This window comes from Gossypium raimondii, chromosome 12 (assembly GCF_025698545.1).
Source record: "Gossypium raimondii isolate GPD5lz chromosome 12, ASM2569854v1, whole genome shotgun sequence".
Classification (NCBI taxonomy): Eukaryota; Viridiplantae; Streptophyta; class Magnoliopsida; order Malvales; family Malvaceae; genus Gossypium; species Gossypium raimondii.
In genome coordinates, this window is record NC_068576.1 from 26,658,272 (window position 1) to 26,679,704 (window position 21,433).

Below are 21,433 nucleotides of genomic sequence, written 5' to 3' on the forward strand. Positions count from 1 at the left end.
ATATATATATATATGACCTTTCAACGAATAAGGAAGGAAGCACCCACTAGAAGACTATGACAATGTCACGATCATTAGGATAAATTCTTTCCTTGTATATTTATTGGTTGCACATTAAAGACAGTGTGCTATCTAAAGTATGAGAGTAACATAGAAAATTTTATTTATTTTGTTTTTTTTATGCTTTTTCTTTTATTTTTCTTGTCAAAGTGTGCTTGAGCTTGTAGAAATAGAAGTGATTGGTTAGAAGCATGTATATAAGTTAATTGTATTTATTATAAATTTTGCATGATAGTGAATGAATTTAAATTTTCAATTAGTAGACTACTGAGTTCTATATATTACACTGTAAATAAGCATTAAGTAATTGAATATACAAAATCACATAGAAAATATAGGGAAACGAGCATGCTAGTATGTATGATAAATGGTAAAATTTATGATTACTTTATTAATTAAAATTTGAAAATATTGCAACACCTAGGGATGACCTAAGGCGTTGTTTGGTATAACCCAAAAAGCTAAACGTTATTCATTTTGATAACGTTGCCTACATAAGAGTACGGGGGCCTAGTAAGCAAAGCTAGACATGGAGGGCCTAAATTAACGTAGAGTCGCCACTAACCAATTACGGCTAGGTTGGTTAGTCACCTATTGTCTAAAAGTTTAAAATTAATACTACGAAAAAATCCTAAAAGTCTAGACTCGATCTCATCACCAAATTTTGGGTTCGAAAGTACGGTTATGTGTGGGGAAGGTTATAGCACCCCCACAATGCCTATCCGGGGATAGTCCTACGGGGTTTTAGGAGCTAGGTTTTTTATTTATTTAAGCATATTAATGTCTTAACCTAGGCTAAAATCTTATGGAAATCTTAAATAAAAACTCTAAAGAAAATGCCTCCAGTTTACTTGTAACTCGATTAAGATGTGTTCACCAAACTTATCTAATTTGAAAATTAAATTAGAGATTTTTACTTTTAACGGGAACCCTAAAGGATACCTAAATAATTCTAGTAAAATACCTTCAATTCCTAAAATTAATTCTAATTTAGAATTCTAAAGAAAGTTACATGAATAACTTTAAACCTCAAAATAAAGAAGTACTCAAGGAAATTTCGAGAAATACATGAAGTCCTAAAGTAGTGGTTTCTGAACCAACTCTTGATAATAGACTTGCAAACAATCAATACGATAGGGAGCTTCGTCGTTTTGGAAGGGTCTTTCGTATGCCTGAGTTCTTCTAATCTGGTGAAAGTGTTTTAAACACTTAGTCTGTCGATCAAGACGATGATGATCCACCCACATTTCATGAAAAAAATGCCAAGTGTTGATTCCAAGCTCTAGGAAATAACTATGAAAGATGGAATGGATTTTCTTAATTTCAACTCAATGTGGTAACTTGTAGATTTACCGAAAGGGACAAAACCCATAGGGTGTAAGTGACTCTACAAGAAGAAAAGAAATGCATATAGGAAAGTGGAAACTTACAAGGCTAGACTTGTAGTAAAATTTTATACTTAGAAAGCAGGTATTGATTATGAAGAATCCTTCTCTCCGATTGCTATGCTCAAGTCATTCTGTATATTGTTATTCATTGCGACAACTCTCGATTACAAGATCTGGAAAACGAATGTCAAGATAACATTCTTGAATGGCTATCTTGAAGAGAACATCTATATGATACAATCCACCAGATATATAGGTAAGGAAATGAGTATAAAGTTTACAAACTATAACTCCCTCAACTCGACCTGATTCATTGGGTCTGGATCTTAGGTGTTACTAAACGATACAAAACATTTAACAAAAACAATTTACATTTTCTCATTTATTTTAAACCTGTTATTTGAAGTTTAAAAAAAAGGAAAACTTAACATTTTGAAATTTAGAATAAAATAAAGGATAAATTACTTCTTACATTAGATTTGTTACAGATCTTTACAAGATAGAAAATTATTTTAAGACAGGTTAGAAGGGTGTATTCAAGACTGCACCGCAAATCCACTGTATGCATAACAGCCCACTCCGCCACCAACTTGGTGTACTCCTGAAATTGTCCCTCTAGGCGAAATCCTCTTCTCAACAAACCTAAAAAGAAATAACAAACCTTGTAAGTACAAGAGCCATACCTTGATGGATGCTTTGTAATCTTATAAGAATTTCTATAAGTCAACTTCTACTCTGCATTATTTACTACGACTGATACCATACGATCTTATCACTCTCGTATACGCCAATTATCATACCCATATTATACTTAATCTTTCATATTTAATTAACTGGAGAATCCTTCTAATGGTTTCATAATTCTCTTATCTCATAATACTTTCTTAATAGAATGTACCTTTAGAAACCACTTCTAACAATCCATAACTTAACCCATGCTCTTTTTTTTATTAAATTGCTTATTGAAATTGTCTTGGATGGATACATACATATGGAGGATATTTACATAGATTTTCATATTATTGTTTTACACTCAGACATATCCTAATCCAGTTATGTTCACACATCCTTACTGATAATTCACTGCAGATAACATCCAGATGAACTTCATATCATGCTATAACAGAATATCATATTTTAAAATATTATTTACTCAGATTCAAAATAAATTTAGAAGAAGATATGATACCCCTTACTTTACATACATACAAATCATCATAACAGATACCCTTCTTGACATACAGATACACATCTCTTTTTTATGGAGAACCCTTAAGACTTTATTCAACTCTTATTTTAGAGCATATCAATACCTTATCTTGGTTTACAAAACTACTAGAACTTACTTATATCCTACCATAGAGACAGACATTCTTGATAGTTCACGCCACATGGATTTAGCAGAACACAACATACAGACAATCAGATAGAGCATGCCACTAAGGAGATCCATTCAGAATTTGCCACAAAGGCATCCCTTTTAGAGCCACAAAGGCTATTCTTTTTAGAGTTTGCCACAAAGGCCATTCTTAGCTGTCATGTTTACAATATGAATTTGTCGAAACTCACATTACGTGAGGTTTGCCCATCATCGTCTTGGGACATGCAGAGAACCCCATTGGGTAATGAACATTCTTTAGTTCTTATTTAGAGGATTCCATGACCATGGACTTTCCTTTAGAGTTCATATCAGAGTTTGTGTTTTCAGTCTCAACGGGCTCCATTAGATACCACCGCGATAAACAGAAACTAATTCTTCATGCATTGACACAATCAAAATTCAACATATTTACTTCACTAACATACACCCAAATAGAACACATCTCATAGCATACATTTCAGACACATACACATACTCAACCATACTTCAACGTTTCAATAGTCCTACACCAATCATCACATACTATACTCTTCCTAACTTCGGATTCATAGTTCAATAAATTTTCTATAGATGACTCACAATATGAACAGTATACATGCATGAGTTAGTATAGAACTCACATAAATCTCACCTTCTGCAATTCAAAGCTCCAAATCATGGTATCCATCACAAACTTGCAACACCCACTGTTTAGAAACATAATTTCACCTTTAAAATTTTTGTACATACAAATTACCTTTCATTTCAATCGCTGACAATCCCATGTAGAAACCTTATACTTATAGTCTCGCTGTTCAATTACAACATACAGATTTACTCATTCAATACTTAATATACAGAGCTGAAATACTTACCCCGATGCGAAGTAACTACTGATCATAGAAGAACCTTATCCTCTAGATCATCGAGGTAGGATACATTTAGATTTAAGAAAGGTCTCAGTATATTCCACTTAAGGAAAAGAAAGAGGAAGGAATAACCCCTTTTTAGAACACACTCTCACATATAAATATGACCCATTTTGCTTAGTGGAATTTAACAAGTGTTATACATATTAGGACTTTTCTTCTTATTGGCCTACAATTTTTGAGAAAAATATAAATAAGTTCCCTTCACCAACTTATAAAGCTAAATTATATAGTTGGTTTCTAACCAGATTACTTAAAGTCTAACTAGCATAGTATTCCATACAAACCAGACGTACTATACCTGTGGTGAATACTCATCCCATATTTCACTTTTATCCCTTAACACGAACATTTTCCTAAAATAGTAGAATATCATGAAATCTAATTCTTACTAACTCAAGTGGTTTTTAGTATATGCCTACACGTATGTGCCAAAACAATCTTTTAGGCGAATAGCTCTATGCCAAACAAACTATTTACTATTATACGCCTAAAAATTTAGATCTGGCAAAACTGGAGTGTTACACAAACTTCATAGATCCATTTATGGACTTAAGAAAAAATCTCGTTCACGGAATTAAATATTTGATCAAACGATCAAAACTTTTATATTTGAGAAAAAGGCAAATGAACCTTGTGTTTATTAATGTATTGGGCATGGAAATATTTTTTTCTCATTATATATGTCAATGACATTCTACTCATTGGAAACGATGTAAGGACCTGCCATCAGTTAAGCTGTGGTTAACTCAATAGTTTAGCATGAAGGACTTGGGAGAAGCTAATTTTATTCTAAGTATTTGAATCCTAAGGGATCAAAAGAAAAAAAGTGACAACATTATCACAACCTTCACACATAAACAAGATATGCAATGGCTGATTCTAATAAGAAAACCCAACCTTCTATATCAAGATTTTATCTTTCTTTGGAGGACTTTCTTAAGACAATAGAAGAAAGACAAAACATGAGAAAGGTTCCTTGTGATTCTATAGTAGGAAGTCTCATGTATTCTATGTTATGCACACGTCTAAATATTTATTTCACAGTAGGGTAGATTAGTCGATATCAAGCAATCCTGGTCCAATACACTGACAAGTAGTTAAACATATACTCAAGTATTTATAAAGAACAAGGGATCATATGCTTGTGTATTCCAGAAGAGATATTACTCTTATCGAATGTACTAATTTTGACTTCCAAACATGTCGAGATTCGAGGAAATTGACAAAGGGCTGTGTCTTTGTCCTAGGCGGTTGGTCCATAGTGTGAATAAGTGTCAAGTAGGGTTACAATACTAACTTCACTATAGAGAGCCGAATATATGGTATGGAAAAATTTATGACACTATAATAGTACGGGTATAGCTAAACCCAAAGAAACCATATGAGGACAAAACACATTAATAAAAAGTATCATAAAGGAGACAATAGTGATTGACGAAGTAGTGGATGTAGTCAAATATCACATTTGAGAACAAACCTTATGGATTTGTTTACCAAGAATCTACTAGCTAGAGAGTTTTCGGGAAACATATGGAGAGTATAAGAATGTGGAATATATCTACTTCATTAGGGCAAGTGGGAGACTATTGGATCTGGTGCCCTAAGTGTAGTATTTTTCATCTATGTACACTTGTATTTTTTTGAACAGATTGGTTTAGTAAAATTATTCATGAATTAAATTAATACCCTTTGTATATTGTCCTCAATGGTTTTTTTCATGAAAAGAAAAATGAAAGGAAATATTAGCTCTGTGGTTATCTAATGTTTAACTAATATTAAGCAATATTATATGGGCAGATTGTAATACGAAAAGACAACTTATTTTAGTAGATGAACCTAAACATGTCATTAGTCTAATTGGAAATGAGCAAATCAATTCAAAGACTAATATGTTGTCTATTAAGTCCAATTGGGGAGATGCTTTGTCTTGAGAATTAGAGCAAATGACTCCCAAAAGATAGAGATATAAATGTGGCTGACTAGACTGACAGTACATTAGACAAGACCCAGGTAGAATAGATCCTCAATTCGTTTATGGATTTATTAACTTGTGACACTCATAGTGTGGCATACTTTAATCCTGAGTGGATGATAGGCTATGTATTTGTGACTCGTATAGTTTGACATAAGTAAAAGTCTGAGTTCGAATAGATAAGGAACCGAAAGCTAGTGCATTGGGTATACGACTTTTGTAGTATGTAGCATTATTCACAATAGAGGAATTCATAGCCCAATAAATGCATAAATGACATCTATTCATTGGCATTACATGATAGATGTATAGTAAATGTGGCCACATGTCGTTTGTCTTTGGGATGAATGACTTAATTACTATATGATAGTAATTGACTTTTCATAAAAGAATAGTAATTGTTACCATGAGGTAAAATAGGATCATATTGAGAGAACGATTTATCCAAAAGAGATAAGGATATCCTATAAAGGTAACACACTTATGACAAGGTTATTGGACGAGCACTGATCGAGTAGCTTTCGTAATGATATTCAATTAGGGAGAGCTCAGTCACGATACCATAGTGGAATGACTTCGTGACTAAATGAGTTTATAATTGATAAGTGAAAAGTTGGAACTTAATTATAAATCATTTAGGCTCTATATGTCCAATTGGACCCTCCACTAGCTTGTCGAAACCATAAATGAATTGCATGGTGAATCAAATGAATAGAAATAGATAGAAATGATAAAGTTAGAAAAATGGGTTATATTCGGAAATGAAAGTGGTTTCTCACTTAGTATAGAAATGATTAAAGATTAATTTAAGTTTTTTGAATTATTATTTATTTAATTGAAGTTCGAAAATAGAATTAAATTAATTAGTCATTATGAATCCGTTGAAGGTAAAAATTAAATACATTTTCTCATTGATTTTTTACGGTAAAGTTACAATGATTTTAACGAAATTAGAATTAGGTTGAGAAAATTATTTAATGGAAAAATTAATTTATTTAAATTAACAAATAATATCTATTTAAATTAAATTAATAAATTAGAATTGGGTTGGATTAAATTATAAAGTGTTGGGTTAAATGTCTAAGAAGCACTTATAATTGGACCCGATATATAAGAGGTCCAAAACCCCTTTCTCTCCTAGTTCAACTAGGGGATTTCTTTTATTAAATAGGCATTAAATACATTCTACTAAATCAGCTAGGGTTTTATTTCTTTTCCATATAATTAGATGGCACCGGTAAGGCTAAATATATAAGAAGTTATATGCAAATTTAAGATATTGTTATTCTGCCCAAAAATAGTGAGAGTTTATATCTATGTATAAATTTTATTTTTCGAGAATAATGACTCTATCGATTTCTATAAAAGAGAGATTTACTTTCCTATTGAAAGTAAAGGAAATAATTTTGGTTTTGTATTGTTATAAATATCACAAACCGACTTGGTTTTCAAAATTTTACCTTTCCACTATGCAAGAAAATCATTTTTGAACCAGATTTTTTCCAACACTTTTGAATATGGGAAAATTGTTATACCCCTTACCCAAAAAGGACACATGGCACCATAATGAGACACCCGAAATGCTCCCATGGATAGCCCTCCGCTTACCTCTAGACCTATAACACTTGGTATGTTCTTACCTAAGTGTCTGGACAGTCATCAGCCACCCAAATACCTCATCCTCTAGGTCATTCGGTTTTAGTGGGTGTGCACTCACCCCTAAAAAGGGGACCACCAATGGACCATTAGGCGAAATAACCTCGTACTACCTCAGCCAAGGGTATGTCAGAGTAGTACAAAGCATGAGGATAACCCACGTACAATGGCCTTGCCATCTTGCAGACTACGTGATCACCATGTCCTAGATTTTCTAGTGACGTGGCCTTATTGGGAATGAGATCTCATTCCTTATAAATACCTTGTACCACGATGAAAGGGGTATCAAGCCTTTAGTGTTTTAGCAACCTTAAGCACTCTCAGTATTCAACACACTTAGCCTCCTTGTCTTACCTTCTTTCTCTGGATCTCTACCTATTTAGGTGAATCAACCATCCTTGCACCACCACCTTCCTCTCATTGCCTCTTCCCTTGTTGACACCTTTACCAACAGTTCTTGGCAACACCAATCATGGATTGTCATTTACATAAGTGTTTAGTTTGTTTAAGCTTTCATTAACAAGGTAGCTGATATGCCGTTGCTTATCGAAACAACGAACCTTGAAGGATTGCGGATCTAGGATTATAGCAAACATCCTTTCTGCAGCATAAACAACACACAAACAAAACAAAAGAAAGGGAACAAAATTCAAAATTAGAGATGAAAAACTCGAAAGAACCTGCACAATAGACTATGCAAACCCGAATCAAATATGTTTCACGTCGAAGGACTTGGACCCTCTAGATAGCAATCAGGAACCCTAAGTATCAAGGAAATTTTGACACGACAAACTAAGTCTGAAATGTCAAAAGAAAGTTCAATGAAGAACCAACATTGAGAGAAAATTATCACAAGTATTTGTTTAATAAAAATCATCTAACCAGATTACATTGTTTGAACATCTATTTATAAGTACAAGGAAGAGGTTGTCGAATTTGAACTTGTGGCTATAAATAAAGAATTCAAATTTGAATATGAATGAGTTATATCCTCTCTTGGCGCCATCAAATATCAGCCACACAATTAATATGTGTGAAACGTTTGAAATTCAAACATTTGAACTGTTGTTCTTATCCAAAATGTTTGAAATTCAAACATTTGAACTCTTGTTCTTATCCCTTTGAATTTGGCGTCATATGTAGAGAAGAGGGCTGATTTCGGCCACACATGCACACACATGTGTCAAGGCTGTTACGTGTGTGATTTGCATACTGGGATGCCACCTAGGCTGCCACATGTGTATGGGACACTCCCCGATACGTAGGACACCTTCCAGCTACTTTTGGACTTGTCAGCTAGAGTTGAGTCATTGAGTGAAATTGAGCTAATGGAAATGTACTGAGCTGAAATGAGATGGAAACAAACTTTCAGAACTATTTCGACCTGAGAAGAGCTGCACGCACATATTTGAGCTTCAACCGAGCTAGAAATGAGGCCTTAAGCTACTGTCCATTATTGTACCTATATCAAAACATGTCAAACTTCCATCAAAGTCTGGTAAATTTAATGGAAAACACAATTACAAGCTGGAACACTTGCAATTCTTATTCTTTAACACACTTACAATTTAGAAACAACTTAGAAACAACACAAATACTATCAACCCAATTGCAGAAACGTACTTAGCATAAAATAGACATACTTAAACACTTGAACTAGTAATATAACCGAGATATGTCACATATCAGCATGCAACATGTTATAAAGCCTATGTTCTAAGGCATGAACATGATCGAATGAATTTGGAATCGTAGCACAAGTAAGGAACAAGACTTCCCTGAATTTCTTTGCCTTAGAACGGGTAATAGGTCCTAATGGTAAGACCTCCGGATCGGTTTGCCTTGGTGGCTTTAATGTGCTCACATCATCCCCCCTTCTTGAAAAGGATTTGTCCTTAAATCTGTAGAATCATCATAAGGGGTTAAATCAAAAATATTAAATGTGGCACTCACATTGTATTCTCCCAGCAAGTCTAATTTGTAGGCGTTGTCATTCACTTTCTCCAACAACTGAAAAGGACCATTTCCGTGCGGTAACAGCTTGGACCGCCTTTGGGCTGGAAAATGTTCCTTTCGAAAATGAACCCATACCCAATCACCAACATCGAAGGTGACTCGCTTTCTACCCTTATTTGCTTGCTTTTCGTACTGCTGAATCCTTCGTTCGAGGTTCTCCTTAACCTATTGATGCAATTTCTTCACGTATTCTACTTTTGCTTTACCGTCCCTGTTCATCACCTGTTCCTGTGGCAAAGGCAACATATCTAGAGGCGTAATAGAATTAAAACGATAAACAACCTCAAAAGGTGACATCTTAGTAGCAGAATGTACAACATGGTTATAAGCAAATTCAACGTGTGGCAAACAATCTTCCCAAGTTTTGATGTTCTTTTTAATGATGGAACGAAGTAAAGTAGATAAAACTCTGTTAACAACCTCAGTTTACCTATCGGTCTGGGGATGACAAGTAGTAGAAAACATAAGTTCCGTACCTAATTTGCTCCAAAGAGTCCTCCAGAAATGACTTAAAAAATTCACATCCCTGTCAGAAACAATCAACCTAGGAATACCATGTAATTGTACAACATCTCTAAAGAACAAGTTAGCCACATTAACAGCATCATCAGTGTTATGGCATGAAATGGAATGTGCCATCTTCGAGAACCTATCAACCATAACAAATATGTTATCCCTATCTGTTCTAGTTCGTGGCAATCCCAAAACAAAGTCCATTGAATATCAGTCCAATGGGATTTAGGAATAGGTAAAGGTAAGTACATACCATGTGGTGAAACCTTTGATTTTGCTTTCCGATAAGTCACACAATGTTCACAATACCTTTCAACGTCCCTGTGCATCTTAGGCCAAAAAAGATGCTCTTTTAAGGTGTGTAACATTTTAGTAACCCCAAAATGACCCATCAATCCACCTTCTTGTGCTTCATGGATCAGTATATCATGCATTGAACGCTTTGGAATGCATATCCTGTTTTCTTCGAAAAGATATCCATCATGCCTGTACAATTTTCCATCTGCCCCTTTCTCATAAGCATTATACTTATCTCTAAAATTAGGATCATCAGAATATAATTCTCTAATATATGCAAATCTGATCAACTGTGAATCAAGGTAACTCAAAAGGGTATATCTACGTGATCATGCATCAGCAATGACATTGTCTTTCCCCTTTTTGTAACGAATGACATAAGAAAAAAATTCCAAAAATTCAACCCATTTAGCATGACATTTATTCAATTTATGCTGACCTGTAATATATCGCAAAGCCTCATGGTCAGTATGGATGACAAACTCTTTAGGCAACAAATAATGCTGCCACATCTCCAAAGCCCGGATTAGTGCTTACATTTCCTTGTCATAGACAAGATAATTCAACGTTGCTCCGCTAAGTTTCTCACTGAAATATGCAACGGGCATATTTTCCTGTGACAAAACAGCACCTATACCAACTCCAGAAGCATCACATTCAATTTCAAACATTTTATCAAAATCAGGTAATGCTAAAATAGGCGCTTTTGTCAAATAATCTTTTATTTTTAAAAAGGCATCTTCTTGTTCTTTACCCCAAGAGAAGATGAAATTCTTCTTTATAATCCCGATTAAGGAAGCGGTAATAGAATTGAATTGGGGAACAAATCGACGGTAAAAACTGGCTAAACCATGAAACGATCTAACCTGACTAATGAATGTCGGCCGTGGCCAATCTTGAATCACCTTTATCTTCTCAGGATCAACCTCAACTCCCTGAGAACTAACAATATAACCAAGAAATGTAAGTTTGTTAGTACAAAACACACATTTCTCCATGTTACCGAAAAATTTCTCTTCTTGCAAAGTCTGCAAAATAGCTCGTAAATGTTCTATATGATCCTACAAAGTCTTGCTATAAATTAGTATGTCATCAAAGTATACAACATAAAATTTGCCTATAAAAGATCGCAGAACATGATTCATCAGTCGCATAAAAGTACTAGGTGCGTTCATTAATCCAAATGGCATCACTAACCATTCGTACAAACTTAGCTTTGTTTTAAAGGCTGTCTTCCACTCGTCGCCTTCTTTCATGCGAATCTGGTGATATCCTTCAAATCAATTTTGAAGAAGATACTCGCTCCGCATAATTCATCCAGCATGTCATCGAGTCGAGGAATGGGGTGTCGATACTTGATTGTGATTTGATTTACTGCTCGACAATCAACACACATCCTCCAAGTCCCATTTTTCTTAGGTACCAATAGCACTGGTACGGCACACAGGCTTAAACTCTCTCGAATGTAACCTTTATCCAACAACTCTGAAATTTGTCTTTGAAGTTCCTTTGTCTCTTTGGGGTTACTTCGATAGGCTGGTCTATTTGGAATCATGGCTCCAGGAATGAAATTAATCTGGTGCTCAATGCCATGAAGAGGGGGTAAACCCTTGGGTGTTTCATTCGGAAACACATCTTGAAACTCCTGCAAAAGAGATGAAATGGAAGCAGGCAAAACATTAGAAGTTTCAGACAATAAACAAGAATCTTTAAACAACAAAATGAGCAAAGATTGTTGAGAGGAAAGACATTTCCTAATTTCTTTGCTACTTGCATACACATTCATCTTGGTTTTCCCACGAACTTCTTCAGTATTCTTTCGCAATCTCTCCTTATCTTCTTGCACTTGACTCGGTGTCAAAGGTGCTAAGGTGAACTTCTTTCCTTTGTGCATAAAAGAATATATGTTTGTAAAACCATCGTGCGTCATCTTCTTATCAAACTGCCACAGACGACCTAATAGCAAATGGCTCGCATCCATTGCAACGACATCGTAAAGTACTTCATCCTTGTACTTTCCAATGGCAAACGGAACTAACACCTGCTTGTTTACTTTAATCTCTCCTCCATTATTCAGCCACAGCAACTTGTAGGGATTGGGATGCTTTGTCGTCTTCAGTCCTAACTTTTCAACCATCACAGAACTAGCAACATTAGTGCAACTACCACCATCGATAATTACAACACATACCTTGTCATTGATGAGACATCTTATATGAAAGATGTTCTCTCGCTGCTGTTCTTCTTGAGTCAGTTGAGTGTTCAAACTTCTCTTGATAACAAGTGATTCACCGGTTGCAAACGTCTGCACATTGTCATCATCTTCATCAACATCTATTGTAGGAAGTTCTGGCTCTTCTTCTTCTATCTCGGACTCAATCTCGCCACTCTCTAATAATATCATGGTCCTCTGATTTGGACATTGACTGGCAATATGTCATCTACCAAGGCACTTAAAGCATAAAATGTCTCTCGAACGTTCTGGTTGCATTTGTTGTTTCCCACGCCCAACATCAACAACTAGAGCCTTGGGTTTGCTCGTTTCACCATTTTCTTTGTTTTGGAATAGTGTTTGCTTCCTAAAATTGTTAGGAGTACCCAAAGAATTGGAAAATGATTTAAATGGAGTATTACCTCTATTAGAAGACTTTCTACGTTGCTGTCTTTCAACTTTAATCGCCATATGGACCATGTCCTCCAACTCAACATAATGCTGCAACTCAACAACGTTAGAAATTTCAGAGTTTAAACCTGCAAGGAATCATGCCATAGTAGCCTCTCGATCCTCAACAATGTTGGCTCGCATCATGGACACCTCTATCTCCTTGTAGTAGTCTTCTACACTCCTATTTCCCTGTTTTATCGATTGTAATTTCTGGAATAAATCACGATGATAGTGAGAAGGAACAAATCTCTTGCGCATGATTTGTTTCATTTCTGCCCAAGTTCTCACGGGACCTTCACCGGTATGTCTTCGACTTATCACTAATTGATCCCACTAGATCAAGGCGTAGTCTGTGAATTCTATCACAACCAAACGAACCTTCTTCTGTTCTGAGTAATTATAACACTCGAAAACATGTTCTACTCAGCTTTCCCAAGCAAGATATGCATCAGGATCTGTTCGTCCCTGAAAAGAAGGTATAGCAACTTTTATGTTAGAAATATTATCATCAACTGCGCGTCCTAGTCGTTGATTCACCTTTGGTGAAAGTTCAACGTCATTTTCATCATTCTGTTCATTATGGACAGATTGGGAACCACCCCCATCGATCTTGTCCAAATGAGAATGTATAGGCTCTAATACATTTTCTAACAGATGTTGCAAGGTGCGAGTAAGAGCCTATATTTGCAAATCTGGTGGCTGATTTTCATCATGAATACGATCTTCCAATCCTATCATACTTAAACAACACAAAGAATACTGATAAAAAGTTAAGTAAAACAAAAAATAATAAAAGTCCTCACAGCACACTCACAAAACCTCTCGATTTTCACTCCAAAGAATAGTGCACTAAAAATACACTCAGCGCTCGTGTTTCACTTGAGAGAATACTTGAATGGCTCTTTTTTGTCTCCCCTTTTATTCTCACAACGCTCAATGCCTTTTTCCACTCGATCACTCACAATCAGTTCTTTAGGGAACTAACCCGATCCTTCGGACTTGTTAACTATGTCAAACTTACAAGAGAAAGGAAAAAGAAAAAAAAGGTTAAAGAAACAAACAGTTAAAGAAAGATATAGGACTGAGAAAAAAAAATGAAGAAACGAAGATGACAACAAAAAAGAAAACTCAACAACTTACTATAAAAGAAATGCTTACAACGATCCTATCACCGAATCAAACAAGAAAAGTTGTTTCAGATGATTTTCACGTATTTCAAGGTGTAATTTGAGCATCTTCCAACATGTCACACGCAATTCAACACTGTTCTTTTGTAATTTGCACAAAATTTCAAAAACTGATTTTGTTATATATTTTTTTGATTTTTTTCTTTTTCTTTTAAACTTTGATAATTATATATTTTTTTGTTTTGTTTGTTTTTTTTCTTTTTGGTGCAGAGCGTGCTAAAATCCAACCTAAGCTCTGATTACCACTTGATATGGCGTTGCTTATCGAAACAACGAACCTTGAAGGATTGCGGATCTAGGATTATAGCAAACATCCTTTCTGCAGCATAAACAACACACAAACAAAACAAAAGAAAGGGAACAAAATTCAAAATTAGAGACGAAAAACTCGAAAGAACCTGCACAATAGACTATGCAAACCCGAATCAAATATGTTTCACGTCGAAGGACTTGGACCCTCTAGATAGCAATCTAGGAACCCTAAGTATCAAGGAAATTTTGACACGACAAACTAAGTCTGAAATGTCAAAAGAAAGTTCAACGAAGAACCAAAATTGAGAGAAAATTCTCACAAGTATTTGTTTAATAAAAATCATCTAACCAGATTACATTGTTTGAACATCTATTTATAAGTACAAGGAAGGGGTTGTCGAATTTGAACTTGTGGCTGTAAATAAAGAATTCAAATTTGAATATGAATAAGTTATATCCTCTCTTGGCGCCATAAAATACCAGCCACACATTTAATATGTGTGAAACATTTGAACTCTTGTTCTTATCCTTTTGAATTTGGCGTCATATGTAGAGAAGAGGGCTGATTTCGGCCACACATGCACACACATGTGTCAAGGTCACATGTGTGATTTGCATACTGGGATGCCACCTAGGCTGCCACATGTGTATGGGACACTCCCCGATACGTAGGACACCTTCCAGCTACTTTTGGACTTGTCAGCTAGAGTTGAGCTGCTGGAGCTGAAATTGAGCTAGCTGGAAATGTACTGAGCTGAAATGAGATGGAAACAAACTTTCAGAACTATTTCGACCTGAGAAGAGCTGCACGCACATATTTGAGCTTCAACCGAGCTAGAAATGAGGCCTTAAGCTACTGTCCATTATTGTACCTATATCAAAACATATCAAACTTCCATCAAAGTCTGGTAAATTTAATGGAAAACACAATTACAAGCTGGAGCACTTGCAATTCTTATTCTTTAACACACTTACAATTTAGAAACAACTTAGAAACAATACAAATACTATCAACCCAATTGCAGAAACGTACTTAGCATAACATAGACATACTTAAACACTTGAACTAGTAATATAACCGAGATATGTCACATATCAGCATGCAACATGTTATAAAGCCTATGTTCTAAGGCATGAACATGATCGAATGAATTTGGAATCGTAGCACAAGTAAGGAACAAGACTTCCCTGAATTTCTTTGCCTTAGAACGGGTAATAGGTCCTAATGGTAAGACCTCCGGATTGGTTTGCCTTGGTGGCATAAATGTGCTCACATCAGTAGCATTGGGAGTTAAATGCTTCAGTATATAGTAACTTTGTATTTGTTATTTTATGAGTCTAGTTCGTATTATAAATGTACTCATGTGATCTGCAACAGGCAAAGCAGATCATTACCGCATTGTCCTACATTAAAATGTCAATTGATAGAGCTTTTCATTTAGAAAATAAGATTGGAGTTCATATCTTAACATGAAATTCTTTCAAGTTTTTCAGCTCACAAAGTAAAACACGAACCTAAAATTAGAGCATCAATTTGCACACAAAAAATGACATGTAAAATTGGCATTATGCAGTGATTTCAACGACCCTAATATTTGGCCCCTAGTAAGACCCTAAATTTGATCGGTCATTGCATTTCCAATGAAAGGGGTTATTTGAAGTTACCATTTTGGGTGCTTATTTGAAACATCTTTTTATTATGAATGAAAACTATGACTCCATCCCAAGTGAGCATTTGGGAGGCAAGCCTCGAAGACATGCTTTGTAGGGTGGAAAGAAAAAAAAAGGAAAAGGAAACCAACCATCACTGAAAGGGTCTCAAAGGATTGTTGGATATAACTTGTTGGTGATTACGTAACATGTTTCTAGTGGGTTAATGGCTAGACTGAGACTGAAAGAGAGTGAAGGGAACTCTTTTCTTTTTGGGAGAAAACAAAGGGAACACTTTATGTAAATTGAATGATCATTCAGTTTATAATATTTAGGGAGACCCAAATTGTTGATTTGGATGATGCTAGATATCCTTTAGATGGGCAGTGAGATTAAAAGTAGTGATGGTGAGATTAGTCAGTGTAACAGTGAGAATAAAATCAATGGTAGAATAGTGTTTGTATTCAAACACAATTGTAGCGGTGAGATGAAAATAAGAAATGGCTATTGAGGGCATTAGTTTAAAATGGAGTTATAGCTATTAAGGGCATTAGTTTAAAATGGAGTTATATAGGGAAATCATTTAATATACTGTTAGTAGAGTTTTTAGACTCCACAAGCAATATTAGAGGTTGAAAAATATCTTATAAGGATATAGTAAAATATTTAAAAAATTTTTAAAAAAAGACACATATCAATTTTTAAGACGGTTGGTGTAATAAAAAGTATATTGTCAATATACTAAATACTCACCCTATAATATAATAAATAATTATTTAAAAGCATTTTATATGAAATATTAAATTACACTTTTGTTAAATAACAATTAAAAATATTAAAACCATTTAATGAATTTTATAAGATTATTTATTTGATGAATTATATATAGAAATATTAAACTATGGTGGGATATGCATTTCTCAATTATTTCACTTTTTTTACCAAAATTATACAAATTTATTAATTTGATGAATTTTAGATACAAATGTTTATTACTTTTATTAGAAAAATGAAGATTGTGTGGCTGGGTTATTATTCTTATAACAAAAGGAGGGTCATAATTGTCAAATAAGAAGCCAATGTTTGTCAAATGCAAAGCCAATGAGTTCACTGGAGGTAAAAGGTTCAGTAAAAAAATTCAGTTTCAGTGGATGAAACTCACTCCACTGCTATCATCCAAAGGAAAGATAGTTGTGAGATTAAACAAAAAAGGAGTCTAGACAGACCTCGTTGGTGTGAACTGTGCATCATCATTGTCCTCGATTCATTGCTTGAGTGACTTCTCCTTTTTTTTCTTTTTGTCCTTTTGGTTTTCATTAAAAAAATAAAAAAAATTTTAAAAAATTGAAAGTGAACAATTAAAGATAATTAATCATAATATTAATATCTTCCGTCAATTATACATAATTTTAATTCATATAATAACAAATTTAGTCTTAAATATTTATATATTTTATCATTTTGATCATAATTTTAAAAATTTAATAAATTTAGCCTCAACATTTACATACTTATACTGGTTAAATTTGTTAAATTAAAATTAAATTGATAGAATATATAAACTTTGAGGGATAAATTTATTTTATATAAATCAAAATCATGTAAAAAATATTAAAATTGTGATCCATTGTTCTTACTTGCTCAATTTCAAAATTAACATAAATTTAGATCTGATTTTATGACACAGGCCATTTTGTTAAATTTGGTTTAAAAAAAAAAAGGTTTTTGTATGGAAAAACACAGCCATGGCGACTTGATTTTATTAGACGGGTCAGTTTATTAATTTTGGTAATTAAAAAAAATTGCTATATGGAAAAACACAGCCCTGGCAGCTCCACTGGGGATCAAACCCAGAATCTCTGGTTCCGTAGATCAGCGCCTTATCCATTGGGCCGAAACCAGGCTATCTGCCCATAAGGATTTACTTTAAGCATACTCTTTCTCCTTTGCTCCGGCTACCAAAATGAAAGGGAAAGGAAAGGAAGTGGGTAATATGGTTTCTCCTTTAATATGTGATATTTTATTATTATTTCAATTATGCTGCTTTTGTAGCTGAATTTGGTAGAAGCCAGCCAAAAGAAGTTGTTTTCTTTGTTCTTTTTTTGAGAATATGAATGGAATATAGAATCAGACACCACTCAAATCGACAGACAAAAAAGCTAGGAAGCTGTGGTGTAAAATATCTGTCTTTCGGGGGTGAATTGGATTGGATATTAAAAGGAAGGAAATGGGAATGAAAAAGTCTTTGAGGAGCAAAGCTGTTCACTTTGTAACTGATCTTACCACTGGCCTTCTTAACCCCATTTCTGATAAATCCTCCTCGCCTCTCCACCCTCCTCCTGTAAGTCTCTCTCTCTCTCTCTTTGCTTTATCTTGAGAATGCTTCTTCCTCCCCCACCCCTCCTTATTTATGCTTTTGAGTGCTTATCATAATTATGATCATCAACGATGATGTTTGCCATTGTTCTTCTGTTTAGTCAACATCCCAAATAATGTTTAATTGTGTGCAGCTTAGATATAGATTTTTCATATGCTTTAAATTGTTTTGATTTTTCATGTTTTCAATGTATTTGATTGGGTTTTGCAAGGTTGCATCTTTTGTTTTCCTTTCTAATTATCATTATTGTTTGTTTTCTTCTCTTTTTCCCCTTTCTTTTGTGGGTCTTGGTTAATCATTTCTTGAGATTAGGATTATTGAACTGATTGTGGAAATTCTTTGTTTGAACTTCAGCTATGGTTTAAAAGTTCAGGTTCTATTGTATTGTGATTTGAAACTTATCTCCATTGAAAAAACTTGCATTAAGAATCTCAACCTTGTCAAAGAATAAAAAGGTCTATGACTACTGAGTAGTTAATCTGTTTTGAAGTATTACTAAGTTACTCTGTTGAAAGCCTGCAATCACGTACGATTTCTTTGTGGTAGGAAAATTTGAGTGAGTCAAAAAGAAGCCAACTAGAGAAAGAGTTAATCAGCAAGGAGGATGGGGATCTAGTTGATGGCCCTGATACGTCTTCTTTTACTGCATTCCTCTGTTCACTGTTGTCTTCTTCGGAATCAGGTCACGATTTGAATCAGGCTGAGCGGAATGATAATCAAGAAGAAACTGGTGATTCATCCGACAACATAATGAAAGAGAATGGTAGAAGGAAAAGCTTACTTTCTAGAGGTAAGCAATCACTTAGAGCTCTTTACCAAGCTACTAGGATCAGTGGAAACAAAAATAAAGACAAGGGCGATTCTGACGTGAAAAGTGACGATGAGGGTGATGCTAAGTTCGATGGGATCGAGATGAGACATATGCAAAATGTTAAGGAGCTTTTGGCTTTGGGAGAACTTCCTGAATCTTCTGAACCGTCATTGCTTCTTACAGAGAAAACAAGAAATGCCCTTTATGCATCACTTCCTGCAATTGTTCAAGGGAGAAAGTGGTTATTGCTCTACAGGTGAATACCGTTGTTTCTCGGTTTCATGGATCGACTTTGGTGTTTCATTTGGATATATAATTTTGCTTAGACTGAGAAATAGCTATTTTTCCTTCATTGATATATCTCTGTTGGCCTTCATAGTACATGGAGGCATGGTATATCACTGTCAACATTGTACCGAAGAAGCATGCTGTGGCCTGGTCTCAGTTTGTTGGTAATGTTTAAATGACTTTCTCTTGTTACTTTTTTTTTTCTTTTTTCTATTCTTTCACAGCATATTTTAAGTCTTCAATGCAGTCATCCTTAATACTTATCAGGAATGTCATTGCCATGGATCCATGGTCCAAATATTAGTTGGACATGCCTGTATCGTTAACTTAATGAATTTTTATATTCTGAGAACTCATTCTATGTTATGCGGCTATGTCTACTGATCTCTGTATTCTTGAACTCTTTTTCCAATTCATATTCAGTTTTTGCATTTCATCTTTTATACCAATGATGTGTTGACTTCAAGTCCAATTGTCTTTTATCTATGCTTGAAGAAGGAATTTCAGAAGCTATAAACATGCTTGATGTCAGATTCCTTATTGCAGTTATTTTCCCAGTGCTAGTCCTTAGGCAAGGAAATCATTCATATTTTCTGAGCACTTAGGTCAAGGGCTCACAGCATTTTGTTTTATCTTATAGGTTGTTGGAGACCGTAAAGGTGCAGTGTTTGGTGGTCTGGTTGAGGCACCCCTAAAACCAACTAATAAGAAATACCAGGTGATGCTAGAAAACACCCTTTTTTTTTTCTTTTTTTTTTTGTATCCACCAATATTTTGTATAAATATATTCACATTTCATTTTGATTTTTGAACAGGGAACAAATAGTACCTTTGTTTTCACGGATAGACCCGGGGACCCAGTTATATTCCGTCCTACAGGTATTCCCATCTTTGTCTACCGTTTCCATTGTCATATATATTGATTACAAGCTGTTCAAACATCAGAGTATGCTAGTGCTGAAAATGTTACTATGGAATGATGTTTGTGTTTTAAAACACAAGTAGATTGACTACTGAAATGACATAAGTATATTAATCTGGTCTACTTGGGGCTTTAACTGATGATTGGCTCTTCTGGCTTTCTTTTGTATTTAAAACAGTTCCTGTCTAAGGAAACTTGGTATATCTAACTGCAAATGTGGAACAGGTGCAAATCGATATTTCACTCTGTGTTCCACTGAGTTTCTGGCAATTGGTGGTGGTGGCCATTTTGCGCTCTATCTAGATAGTGATCTGTGAGATATATGTCCTCTCTGGTTCCTTTTTTATATTTAAAAAATACAGAAGCCCTCAACCCCCCCCCCCCCTTTTTCTTTCTTTCTTCTCCTTTAAAATAGAATTCTTTTGTTAATTACAATAAGTTTGATACGAAACAATGCTTTTTGATATGTCCCAAATTTTATGTAAAGCTTGAATGGATCTAGCTCATTCTCAGAAACCTACGGGAACCCCTGTCTTGCATTATCTGAAGATTTTGAAGTAAAGGAGATTGAGGTACGCCTGTCTATCTTTCTCTTTCTCCATTCTACAACCATGTCACTGTTTTGTTTGCTTCATGAATTCATATTTGGCTTGTTTATAATTTTATCATATAGATGCTTCATTAACTTAATCCTTATATCACAGTTGTGGGGCTTTGTTTATGGATCAAAATATGATGAAATACTTGCTTTAAGTAGAACAGAGATGCCTGGAATTTGCCGATGGTAAAACACCCTTCGAGCATGATGCTATTTTACTTCTCCCTTGTGATCATCGACTACTGGGTGAGTTCTGATGATTTCTCATTTGGTACAATCATCCTTTTCCCGAGTCTCAACATAATTAACTGGATTTGGAATATTTCGTTGTATATATCCTTTCACTGTTTACTTATGCTCGACTTGTATATACTTCTGGCATCAAAGCTGAATTGTGGCTAAATGTTACTGAGAATATATGGACAAGTCAATATATTTTATTTTCAGCAAAGTTAAATCCAATCTTTACTCATTTACAGGGCCCACTTT

General features: G+C 34.7%; 1 protein-coding gene across 2 annotated transcripts; it reads left to right on the top strand.

Moving 5' to 3' along the window:
• Window positions 1–17,662: 17,662 nt before the first annotated feature.
• LOC105763591 (oxidation resistance protein 1) lies at window positions 17,663–21,395 on the top strand. 2 transcript variants are annotated; one of them, XM_052625831.1, is made up of 8 exons: window positions 17,663–18,289; window positions 18,872–19,392; window positions 19,516–19,588; window positions 20,065–20,142; window positions 20,240–20,303; window positions 20,572–20,659; window positions 20,860–20,918; window positions 21,051–21,395. In XM_052625831.1, the coding sequence occupies exons 1-7, from the start codon at window positions 18,176–18,178 to the stop codon at window positions 20,891–20,893; spliced, it is 972 nt and encodes a 323-aa protein (XP_052481791.1). In that variant the 5' UTR covers window positions 17,663–18,175; the 3' UTR covers window positions 20,894–20,918; window positions 21,051–21,395. The 2 variants fall into 2 exon arrangements, with proteins under 2 accessions (XP_052481791.1, XP_012437303.1); XM_012581849.2 differs by having other exon boundaries at window positions 17,665–18,289; window positions 20,834–20,918.
• Window positions 21,396–21,433: the final 38 nt, after the last annotated feature.

Bases quoted from the DNA above. Each gene is read 5' to 3' on its own strand.
- LOC105763591 (XM_012581849.2), top strand. From the start codon at position 18,176: ATGGGAATGAAAAAGTCTTTGAGGAGCAAAGCTGTTCACTTTGTAACT. The intron at 20,143-20,239 runs GTGATGCTAGAA...ATTTTTGAACAG, and splicing joins CAACTAATAAGAAATACCAG to GGAACAAATAGTACCTTTGT. The intron at 20,919-21,050 runs GTACGCCTGTCT...CTTATATCACAG, and splicing joins TTGAAGTAAAGGAGATTGAG to TTGTGGGGCTTTGTTTATGG.